Source organism: Callospermophilus lateralis, chromosome 14 (genome assembly GCF_048772815.1).
Source record: "Callospermophilus lateralis isolate mCalLat2 chromosome 14, mCalLat2.hap1, whole genome shotgun sequence".
Taxonomy (NCBI): domain Eukaryota; kingdom Metazoa; phylum Chordata; class Mammalia; order Rodentia; family Sciuridae; genus Callospermophilus; species Callospermophilus lateralis.
Window position 1 is genome coordinate 17,860,850 of NC_135318.1, and position 12,290 is coordinate 17,873,139.

Genomic DNA, 12,290 nt, shown 5'->3' on the forward strand with positions numbered 1-12,290 from the left:
TCATCGCGCTGGCTTTCTCTGCAGATGTAGGAAGCAGAAGCTCCAGTTTTGCTGACTTTCGGGCTTGAGCACTGGAGGCTGTCTATTAATCCCTCATCACAACTCTCTCTGTGCCTCAGCCACAGCTGGAGAAGGGTCCCAGGACCCCTGCTTACCTGCAGACTGTGCCAGCAGGGGTGTGGGTGGGGCAGAGAGACTGAGAGCTGTATTAGCCAGCTTCACATCATCACAGTGAAATACCTGAAGCAATTAGCTTACAAAGAGAAAAGGTTTACGTAGCTCAGTTTTCAAGGTTCAAGTCCACGATGAGGTGGTCCCAACTGCTTTGGGCCATTGTTGAGGGAAGTACATCATGGCAAGAATACTTGTAGGAGCAAACTGCTCACATCAGGATTCTGGAAGCAGAGAGAGAAAAAGGAAAAGACCAAGGTCCCATGGTCCCTTTCAATGACATGCACCCATGACCTGTGACCCTCCCAGTAGGCCTCACAGCACCTCCCCATACTACCAACCTGGGAACCTAGAGTTCCCGTAAGGACCTTTAGGGGTCTCATCCAATCCATAGCAGAGGGACAGCTAACTGATGTCTCGATGACTTTTCCTTTTTATAATGAACACAGAGTTCATTAAATGAATTCCTTAGAATGGTACAGTTCAGTTTGTTCTGAGTTGAGATAATGTATCTTCTTTTCTCCAAAGTCCTGAAAGGCCTATCTGTATGGAAAAGAAGCGTCTGTTTGGTAAGGAGAAGACGACCGACCTCAGTCAGCTTGCTTTTGAAAGGCAGTTCCGTTTCTCCCAGCTCCGCAAGAACAAAGAGGCTGAGAAGAAGGGTCTGGTGAGCGAGACCTGGGGCAGGGCCTGGTTGGCAGGATTTGGCAGCATCCCCAAGACCGTATCCTCCACCTCAAAAGCAGAGCCCCCAGCAAAGCCTTCCCTCAAAACTAGGCTCCTGGGGGCAGAGGAGGCAGTAGCCCAGGAAAGGGGCAGAGAGGACGTGGCAGAAGGGGACAGTGACTCCATGCACAAGAACCAGTGGGGCTGCCTCGACTTGGAGCTGCTGCTGGGGGGGGGCACTCTGGGTGGGAAAGCCTTGGGTCTTGAGGCTCAGACGGTGGCAGATGTGGGACCTTGGACCCCACTTTCAAGAGACCCTTGGCAGAAAGGAGCTGCCCTCTAAGGTCGTCTCAGCTCTGTTCCATGAGTCTGCGTCCTCCCACCATTTTTCTACCATTGATCACTTCTCACATCCAAGCCTGACCAAAAATCTTGTTTTCAGTTCAGTCACAGTAGGTGGGGACTTTTTTGAACTGAAATTTATACAAAAAGGGGTAAAGCAAAATGAGATGTTAAATATCTAAAAGTTCTTTTATTTTACCTTTATTTTCTTTTAGTGGTGCTGGGATTGAACCCATGGCCTCGTGCATGCCAGGAGAGCTGCCCCAGCCTTAAGAGGCGGTTTATATGCAGGGATTTTGCCATCAGTTTTCCACCCAGTGCTCACGGTTTGGTGGGCACAGCAGCTCCTGGCCTGTGCCCCCGATCCCTCTCCCACAAGCCCTGAAGCCTGGGGTTAGCCCCTGGGGAAGCGCCTGCGGTAGGCGAAGGGTCCAGGACCTGTTGTGAGTGGACAGCTGCACATCTTTGATTTCTCCTTCCACCAGCCACACGCAGAGGGCCAAGGACCATCTCCTCTCTCCAGTTTGAAAACCTGGTTGGATATTTTGGGACCCAGCTTCTCCTCAGCCTGTTGTTGTCCCAGTCTCTCTGGAGTCAAATGATTTAATTCTCCTTAGATGGCAGGTTACCAGACTGCTTTCCTCATCAGCTTTTTCTGAGCATAATTATATTTGAGAGCAAAGGAGCCCCCCTCCATTCAATTTTTTAAAATATTGAATGTGAGTGAGGATTTCATGTACATATTAATATACCCTTCACTCCACATTGTTACTGTGTGTGTGGTGAGAACACTTAAGATCCACTCTCTCAGCAAGTTTCAGGTCCAGTTGTCCCTTGGTATCTGTGGGATTGTTTCTAGGATGCTCTGAATCCCACAGCATGTGACGCTCGAGCCCCTTAGATAGTGTAATTTTTGCACATACCCTATGCACATCCTCCTATGTACTTTAAGTCATCTCTAGATTACTTAAGATGCCTAGATCAATATAAATGCCCTTTTAAATAGTTCTGATGTATCGTTTAGAAAGTAATGATCAGGAAAAAAGTCTAAATGTTCAGTACAGATACAGTTTTTCCCCCAAATATTTTGGATCTGCAGTTGATTAAATCCATGGATGTAGAATCCATGAATAGGGAGGTCCAATGGTATATAATAGAGTATTAATAACTTAGTCACCATGCTGTACAGTGGGTCTCTAGAGCATCATGACTAAAAGTGGACAGCCTTTGACCAAGGTCTCCCCCTTTTCTCACCTCTCACCTGACACCTGCTCTCTGAGTTCAGCTTTTTTAGATTTCACACATCAACCAGTTTTTGCAGTGTTTTCTTTCTGGGACTGGCTTGTTTCATTGCGAATGATGTCCTCCAAGTTCATCCATGTTGTGACAAACGATAGGACTTCCTTGTCTTTACCAATTCACCTATCAATGGACACTTAGTTTATGTGTCTTAGCTGTTGTGAATAATGTTGCAATAAACATGGCAGTGAAAATATCTATTCAAGACATGGTTTTATTTCCTTCAAATATGTATGCTCAGTTGTGAAGTAACTGGACAATATAGAGGTTCTGTTTTTAAATTTTGGGAAGCCTCCATATTGTTCTTCATAATGGCTGTTTATGTTCTCCTGAAAGAGGACATGTGTTCCCTTTTCTCCATATACTCACCCACACTTGTTAATTTGACTTGTTGTAACTGACAACCTAACAGGTGTGATATGGTATCTTACTGTGGTTTCAATCTACATTTCCCTGATTAGTGGTGTTGAGCATCTTTTCTTGTGGCTATTATCATTTGTCTTCTTTAAAAAAATATCTATTCACAACTCAGGAGGCTGAGGCAGGAGGATCACAAGTTCAAGGCCAGCCTCAGCAATTTAGTGAGACCCTAAGCAATTTAGTGAGACCATGTCTCAAAATTAAAAATAAAAAGGGATGTGGATGTAGCTCAGTGGTAAAGAATCCCTGGGTAAATACCCCAAATCTATTCAAGCTCTTTCCCATTTTTATTTATTATTTTTTTTTTAAATTTTTTTTATTGTTGGTTGTTCAAAACATTACATAGTTCTTGATATATCATATTTCACACTTTGATTCAAGTGGGTTATGAACTCCCATTTTTACCCCGTATACAAATTGCAGAATCACATCAGTTACACTTCCATTGATTTATATATTGCCATACTAGGGTCTGTTGTATTCTGCTGCCTTTCCTATCCTTTACTATCCCCCTCCCCTCCCCTCCCCTCCCCTCTTCTCTCTCTACCCACTCTACTGCAGTTCATAACTTTCCCATTTTTAAATTGAGTTCTCAGCTTTTCTGCTATTGGGTTGTATAATTTCCTCATGTATTTTTTTTAAATATTTATTTATTCTTTTAGTTATCAGCAGACACAACATCTTTATTGGTATGTGGTGCTGAGGATCGAACCCGGGCCACACGCATGCCAGACAAGCGCTCTACCGCTTGAGCCACATCCCCAGCCCCTCCTCATGTATTTTGAATACTGACTCCTTATTGGCTATATAGTTTGCAAGTATTTTCTCCTATTCCTCATTTTTTGTTTCCTTTGCTGTATAGAAGCTTTTTGGTGTGATGACCCACTTGTTTATTTCAGATCTTCATGTGACTAGTCAGCTCTACTCTTATGGTAGCGAAGGTTATTTGCTGTCACCAAACAGTAGATAGTGGTTTAAACACACAGAGGTTTGCTCTTGTTCATGCCTCAGTATTGGGTGGGTGCGTCCGCAGGCTGGCCCCCTTTCAGGACTCTTCTGATGGGGCTTTGTCATCTTCAGCACCTGGCTTCCAGGAAACTCATTCATGTCAACCATAAAGGGGAAGCAATTTGGGATGAGTTCTGCCCTAGCATATGTGGGCCAGGACTGAGGTGCGCACGTCACTCCTCTGATCTGTAGGCTAGGACCCTGTCACAGTTGTCCCTAACTGAAGGGTGCGAGGGTGCTGGGAACACCTGGCTGGTCTGAGCACAGTGGCAGGGGATCCCGTGTGGATAGCAGGTCTCTGCACACTAAGGTCCATGCAGCTGAGGATGGAGATCTCACGGGAGAGCGCAGAGAACAGAGGAGACAAGCGAGGCAGGAGGTGGTGCAGAGCCCACTGAGACTCAGCTTGGCAGAAGGACCGGGTGTGGGGCAGGATTCTAGGTCCCTCTGCTCCGGTGAGCCTCCACGGCCTTACACCACACTCAGTCCTTCTCTTCTGTCACTAGGTTTTAGGGACCCGACAGCAGAGACCCCGCTCCTGGGCGGCTGGGGATCATGAACAGAGATGGGGGCCACAGCCCGTAGAAAGAAGAGTGATGACAGCCGAGGTCCTGGGGAAGCACCTGGCCTCCCTGCAGGGGATGGCCAGGCAAGGCCACCATTGGCACAAGGTAATAAAGCTTCACGGACTTCGGTCTGCCATGTCCTACAACAGTTAAAGTATTGGGAATATGGTTTTCCCCTCGAGGAGTGGAAGGATATTGCAAGAAATGTCCAGATAGTAGCACTTACTGTTTATGGAGCTCTGGTAATGAAACAGGAACCTAGAGTTGAGAATTTTAACAGCAAGATGGATTATTATCCCCTAATATTTGATGCTCAGAGAGGCACAGTGCTGGCTCGGGGCCAATATCCAGGTTTTACGAATAGTGTCCCACTCCAAGTCAGTCCCAGTAATGCCCCCAGGGGACACTTTCTCCTCTGACACACTTGGTAACAAAGCCAGATTGCTAAGAAGTGGATCCTCTTTAGGAAGGTGGAGTTACCCTTTGGCCAAGTGTCCTTCCAGAGGATGATGGAGCTGCTGGGTGCATTACTGACGTGCATTATCCTCCAAGGTCACTGAAGCCATCTTACTCAGATCAGGCGGGTGACTCTGTCCTAAATCTGCCCAAAGAACCCTGACTTGTCTCAAGATGGAGAAGTGGTACTAGTCACAGCTCATCTAGTGAGAATTAAAGTCCCCAGTAGTCCTTGGAAGAGGAGGATTGTTCTGCAGTTACAGCTAAAAAACAAACAAAAAACCCCAGAACTGGTTTTAAACGTGCCCGATCATTAGGGACATGGCAGGCATTCTGACATTAGCCCACAGTTAGCTCCAGAACCACACATGCATTTTTCCAAACCTGAGAGATGGCCAGCAGTTTGCTTGCTCAGTGAGGCTGTGCTGACCTGCCAGACTTTGCTGTACGTGAGCAAAATGTTCAGTTGTTTTTTGTCAATTCCAAATGCTGTTTCTTCTTCTTTTTGTCTGTTTTATCCAATCATTGTCTAGGACCAATATATGGAATGAGTCAATGATGGATTAAAAAAATTTGAATATATTGAATTATATTTTCCATTGTGGCCAGTGAAGAAAATTTGCCCCAGGAACATGAAACACAGATTCACCAAAGTTACAAAGCAGGTTGATGGCAGAGTCAAGCTAGGCCTTGGGTCTCTTCGCCATATTGTCACCCCATCTTTGGTTTTTCCCCATTGTACCAGAAAAGAAATTCGGTTTCACTATAAGCAGCCTCTGAAATTACCTTTTAAAAGTGTTTCATGTAGAAAATAAATCAGTCATACTTTGAAAGATAACTTCATAAACTTTTATTTTTATTCTCTTCTGTACATATTGGCAATGATAAAGCTTAAAGATGCATGTCCTATGAAATATGCAAACAAGGAATTTACATAAATAATTTATACTTCAGAAAATTAAAGTTGAAAAATATTTTCCACATTATTAGAATTCACAGTATTTAAAGTACATCAAGCTTCCCCCTTTATATTTCAATCTATATTGTCATAGCAGAGAATGATAAAATCTAGTTAGGAAGAAAAGGATCAAGTTTCTGTTTTTATTCAGTGCACGAGTAGACGCTCTATCAGTATCAGCTGCAGGAGCGCTGAGGCTGCAGCGTTTCATCCCAACCCTTCACCTTCTGAGTGCCGTGACTCAGCAGAGGTCACATGGTGTGGAATGGTCCAGTGTCACCAAACCACTCCCCCTGGTAGACACATTCACCAAGTGGTAACATCTGTTGGTCTGATGCCTCATTTCCACATAATACTTTTATAGCCCTGAAAATGGAAACCTGGCATCTAAACACAGCTGAACATGTTAACACTAGTACAAGGCACTGTGCTGTGGGGTTTGTTTATTTAGAGGAAAGGTCATGTTTGCATAGATTGCTAGCGATTTAGTGTGCAATAAAATACAGGCCCCAGCTTGCATGGCTTTGTGATGGATGAAGCCGAGTGATGCTCCTCAGTCCCAGGAGAGCCCAGTCTTGAGGGCAGAGCCTCTGGTGCTGTCCTCCCCAATCCCCTAAGGGAGAGTTTTTTGTTCAAAAAGCTGAAGGTCAAAGCGGACCCAGACCTCCCCTGTGGGGACCTCGTGCAGCAGTAGTCGACGGGTGGTAGGGCCTTTGTTTTCCTGTTCTGTTTGAATTTTTGCCACTGGAACTTCAGTGCGACCTAGGAAATCTGGTGAATAAACATCATGTAAAGGTCCAAAGTCTTTGTTCTTTATAAAACTATTAAATGCAGGGGGAAAAAAAAGACTACCTCAAGAGAAGTGTCTAAAAGAGGTTTACAAAACTTTTACAACCAAAACAAGTAACTTCTTTTGGCTTATGGCTGTTTGATACTCTGAATAGATGCATGTACAATGACAACAGATTTGTCTAAGGGCAGCTGCCTATTTGTAGTCCAAGTCTCTCTGGTCAGAGAACGTTCTACTCCTTCAGGGTTTAGCTGGTGTGTGCAGGTAGTGACTCTGGTCAAAGACCTGAAATGCATCTGACACTGTCCCCTCCCCCTGAGGAAGGGCGTCCACTGTGGCTAAAACGAGATGACATAAATCTGTGTCATTTCCCATAGTAGTCATGGGGTGTATGAATGGCTGAGCATCCTGGATACAGACCCTAAGTTCTAGAAAACTAGGCGCATCTTTTGACCTCCAAGCCAACTTATACTTACCATCTGGAGAAAAATGGTCTCTGTCAAACATAGTGAGACATAGCACATCTTGGTAAAGATCCTTAATAAAGAACTGGCAGTTAAAGTTCCACTTGGGATTCAGTGTGTCCTGGAGGGTTCTGGTGGTGTAGCTCTGGGAGCCCATGCTGATTTCGCAGTATGGATTACTCTTTCCTAAACAGAAATGAACCACAGACATGTGGCGTGGTAGGTGAAATGCTTGATGAACAGGGCCGCCCTCAAGCAGAACCAGGTCTGCAATACTAGAGACCACCGCAGCAGGGCCACTGCTTGAAAGATCCCGTCTGCCCTGTGTTCTGGCAGTACAGCCTCTGTTCCAAGCATGAAGCCTCATTGTAACCCTTGGAAGCGACTGTGAGCTCTAAAGCCAACCCCCCTCCCCATGAGCCTGGGCGATGCCAGTGCAACCTGCGTTGTGTGTTTCAATGCAGAAGCGCTGAGGAAGGCAGGCATTGGTACTTAGTGGGGAACCAGAGTGACAATACTCGTTCAATAAGTGGATTATCACATCTCTGTGGCACTGGGAACACTGACTTTAAAAATGCATCCTATCATTCAGAGTACAGAGGGTCACCAGCAAAGAGCAGGGCATTGCTATGTCTATTGAGTGAAAGAAGCATTTACCATTTGGTTTACAGGCTTTTAATTCTGTGGCTTCAACGACATGCACCATCAGACGTCCAATGCCTGATGTCTTTTGAGAGCGGGCTACAAAAGAGGGAGATGAGTTATATTAATTTCTCTGTGCGGTGATGATGAGCTGTGGACCCTCAGTCTCTCCTGATACTTTAAAAAACATTTGATGCTGCGCATTGAACCCAGGGCCTTGTGAGTGCTAAGAACACCTCTACCACTGAGCTACACCCTCAGCCCTCACAGTCTGTCTTTCTAACCAGACATGAAACTACTCTAACCTCACAAGCTATTGCACCTGAGCAGTGTTGTCTGACAGGAACGCATTACCTGCAGTCCCTGCCCCTCATCATCCTACTCATGCTTCACCACCCAGTCAATCTCATAGCTACCTCCCCGGCCCTTTCCCTCCTCTGTGTATTCACTATTCTGATTTATGAGCATTCCACAGCCTACTGGGTCTGAGATTCTGTATAATATCTGTCTCTTCTGTCAAAGAGGAGCCATGTGGCACATAGACAGTTGTATTCATCCTTTATTAACCCTCAGGTACCTAGCAAGTAGTAATATTAACAAAGCAATAATGCATGTTATTTATTCAGCACTTCATAGCAAATAACATTGGATACTTACTCTGTTTTAAGCATGTGCTAGATCTCTACATATATTTAAATTGCATAAAAACCTTATAAGTTAGCTCCCCATTTTATAGATGAGAAAAACTGAGGCTGAGAAAGGATCATAATGTACTCCTTCAGAGCTTTTAAGATGCAGGGCCAAAATGTAAACATCAGGTACCAAAGTCTAAACCATTCACCGAAACTCCAATTACATGTACATAAACAGTATAGCTTAGTAGGCAGTTTGACTGAAGGTCTGTTTCTATTTAACGAGGGAGTTAGAATACTTTTAATATGGAGAAAGATGAGTCAGTGGGCTCATCTTGATAAACATGAAGATAAGCAGGTTAGTATTCAAAAACAGTCAGGATGCTTGGTGAGCTACTGATTTCTTTTTTAGCTCTAAGCTTGTATGCCTTCTCTATAAGAAAGGTCTATCTCTCTCCACCTCAGAATGTGCCCTCAGTCCCCTGAAGGCAGGGGCTGTCCTTACTCTTCTCTGTAGACTCAGTTACTTGTAGCACAGAGCCTGACACAGAGTAAGTAATCGACACAGGTCTAAAGAATTGAACACATGGAATGCAGAATATATACAGATATTGACAGTAAGCAAAACTCAAAAGAAAAATTTTGATTTACATCTTTGACCAATTAAGACATCATTATATGCTTTATGAGATGATTCATTGATTTTTCAATAGCAAGCTTTTAAAGTACCTCTAAAGTAACATTCAATTGGTGAAAGCCAGTTCACACGTCCCTTCAGGAGCACAGAACTTAAAAATAAGGGAAACCTGAATGAAAACACAAAGAGCTGCAACTGCAGTGCCAGGAGCCTGGCAGGAGGACTGGGCAGGCAGGAGGAAGTGAGGTGGGGACAGGGCACGGCAGGGGTGGATGGAGCCCTGGCCTCCACTGGGGAGGAGGCCAAAGGCAGGTCTGGGCACAGCTGGGCCGGGTGGCTGGGAGGGGCTTGGCATTCACATGGAGGTGAGGGAGAGTGCCAGGGCCCTGGCGGTTCTGTTCAGAGGGCCAGGAGTGGGGAGGCGCCACACTGAGCTGGTGAGGATCTGTGAACAGAGTGAACACAATCACTGTGACCAATACGGAGCCCAGTGACAGGAGGGAAGAGAGTTGCCTTGAGGATGCTGAGGGTCCTGAAGACAGAAAACTGGCTTAGGGGACTTAAGCAGAGCAACTGAGGACTCAAGTTCAGAGTGTGGTACAGGTGCAAGCCCAGTGGGGGCTCCAGGCTGGTTACGGCAGCAGGAAGGAGGCAGTGACTGACGTGGGTCTTGAAGAATGGGAAGAACACTGAAGTGGGTGAAGCCTTTCAGGTGGACAGGTAGCATGAACATGGAAGGCCTGACTGGGTACCATAAGTGGGTCACTCAGGAGTGGCACAGGCCAGGATTAGGAAATGGTGGGCGATGGGCTGGGCAGGAGGGAATGCTGGGGATGGGCCCATGAGAAATTTGTCTTTCATTTCAGAGGCAAAAGGGGAGGTACCTAAGTAAGGGAAGCATGCTAAGAGCAGCTCTGTAAACAGAATACTACATAAATGAAGAGGATGGGTGGTGGAGGGAAAGGGAGCCTGGTGTTCTACCTGGTGGGAGACTGAAGGTCTATGCCACTGGAAAGGAAAGGCCCAGGCAGATGGGAAGGATGATGGCAGAGAGGGACAGGCCTCAGCCGCTGATGAGATGAGAGGCTGGGGGGCAGGCAGAGGGCAAGTTTCAGTCTGGTGGTCAAGGGCAATGCTCCCATCCACAGAGCTTCTCAGGAGGGGGAGCCACTGTTGGAAGGAGGCTTATGAACCCCACTGGAAATGCCAACAGGCACAGGGGAGGGGAGAGCTGAGCAGGGTGTCTGGGGAGGAACTGGTGTCAGAGCTGGAGGACAGGGCAGCCTGGACCTCACTGAGAGAGGAGGCAGGTCCCCAGGGAGAGAGTGCTCAGGAGGGCGGACTCTGGTAAAAGGGGAGGAAGAGCTGGGAGGGAGATGAAGAAAGAAGGCTGGGGCTAGGAGGACCCCCGGGAAGTGATGGGGTCCAGAGGCAAGGAGGAGCCTAGAACCTCAGCCACTGGGCCAGGAAGCTTCAGCAAGGAAGTGATCCAAGCCTGATTAGGTCATTGATGCCCTTGAAAAAGCCATTTCCCCAGCTCTGGGACAGGGTGTGGAAGTGAGAAGGAGCAGACTGAGAGCCCAGGACATGGCCCTGGAGGGTCAAGGTGGAACTGAGCTGTGGGCAGAGGAGCAGTGTTCCAGAGCCCAGGAAGCGGAGTCAGGGGAGCAGAAGGAGTCCCGCAGGTGTGAGGTTAGTCGTGAATGGAGTGAAGAACTGGTGGTGAAAGAGAAAGGATAGTCTCCGCTGCAGGGAGAAGGGAAGCCCCAGAGGTGGTACCAGGTGCCCATGTCTGTGGTGGGGGCTCAGGGAGTTTTGGAACAGCTGCAGTGGGAAGGCTGGTGCCAGGGCTGTGCTAGCTCATGTCACTGTCACCTGTCACTGTAGAGGCAGATCTTGTGTCCCCTGGGCCAGACCCCCCCTGCCCACATCCCCCTGGCAACTGGTTCCAACCCTCCAGGGCACCACCAGATACCTTGATAAGCCTTCTCTCGCTTCTTCTTCTCTGTGTCAATGTACTGCTCAGAGGCTGCCTTGATTTTCTGGACCCACGCTGTCCTGCAGGAGAAGCAGAGCACAGCCATGGGGGACTTCCCAGGGCCTCCAGGGCTCAACCACAGCCCCACAACTCTGCCCTTCTTTTTTCTCTTGCTAATCTCAGTATTAGCAAGTTTTCAATCATACACCTGATATTAGTTCAGATGAAAAACCTGGTTGCTAATTGAGGTTGAATTGGATATTTCCAAAGACAGTTCTCAGCTGCTTACAAAACACCAGACCCTTGCAAGGTGCTGGGGACCCAGAGCTAAAGACGAAATTAACCACCTAGATGACAGCAGAGCACGAGAACTGTGCAGAGGAGGAGGGGTGCACCGGCTTGCCATCAGAGGCAGCTGCTATGGCGCTCCCCCAGGAAGGCTGGCCAGTGGCTTGTGGATGGGGACAGCGGGGGCAGCAGGCTAGTGGAGTGCAGGTCTGAGGGATGTGGGGTTCAGGAAGGACTGAGGCTGAGCAGCACAGGAAGGACCTCAGAAACCAGTGAAGGCCATGGACCACCATCTAAGGGCAGCCCTGATAGGACCTCAGTGGAGACTGAGGCCCTGGATCTGCCACCATGAAAGCTTGTGGGGAGGGGAGTGAGGAGAGGCGTGGTAGGAGGAGCCTGACTCGGTACATCTAAACCAGGATCTACCATGGGACTGGAGTGGAGTGGGGTGAGGTAAGAGAGGGGAGGACAGTTAGTAGGAAGTGAGCATGGGCGGAGACAGGTTCACGGCAGAGGGATAGGTCCAGGCTTTCTCCTAGATGTCAAGGCAGGACACACATGGGCAGGACTGACCTCTCATTAATGTTGTCTGTTCGGAGGGTGTAGACCCGGTCAATGTGAGAAATGTGGAAGACGGGCTCATCGCTGGAAGGGTCTGTAGGCAGTTTCACCAAGACTTCATTCAGAAAAATGGGCTGAAAGAATTAGGGCCAAAACATGCGCTATGAGATGGGCCAATGCTCCACTCACCTACATCTAGAGTCTGTCTGTTCTGAAGAGCCTTGTGGAGAAGTAGAAAGGAGACTGTCTGGCGTTTAAGGTCTTTTACCCAGGGAGAAACAAATGGCCTCCATTGTGTACACTTGGGGTGCATTAGGCATTGCTGAACTGGGGACAGGAGCTCTAAGTGCCACAGGCTCTCCTCTGCACACTGACACCTGGCCCTGTGTCAGGCTGTTTATAGAGACCTGAT

The 12,290-nt window shown here is 47.4% G+C and overlaps 1 protein-coding gene across 4 annotated transcripts in view; it reads right to left on the reverse strand.

Annotated features, from left to right (window-relative positions):
* Positions 1 to 5,794: 5,794 nt before the first annotated feature.
* The window catches only part of Itsn2 (intersectin 2), a 128,888-nt gene continuing 122,392 nt past the window's right edge, over positions 5,795 to 12,290 (reverse strand). For all 4 annotated transcript variants that reach the window (XM_076833698.2, XM_077105211.1, XM_076833697.2 and 1 more), the window contains 5 exons: positions 11,891 to 12,012; positions 11,027 to 11,109; positions 7,798 to 7,881; positions 7,153 to 7,326; positions 5,795 to 6,657 (listed from right to left, as the gene is read on the reverse strand). In XM_076833698.2, coding sequence (XP_076689813.2) covers positions 6,500 to 6,657; positions 7,153 to 7,326; positions 7,798 to 7,881; positions 11,027 to 11,109; positions 11,891 to 12,012 — 621 coding nt within the window. In that variant the 3' untranslated portion in view covers positions 5,795 to 6,499. The remainder of the gene's footprint in view (positions 6,658 to 7,152; positions 7,327 to 7,797; positions 7,882 to 11,026; positions 11,110 to 11,890; positions 12,013 to 12,290) is intronic.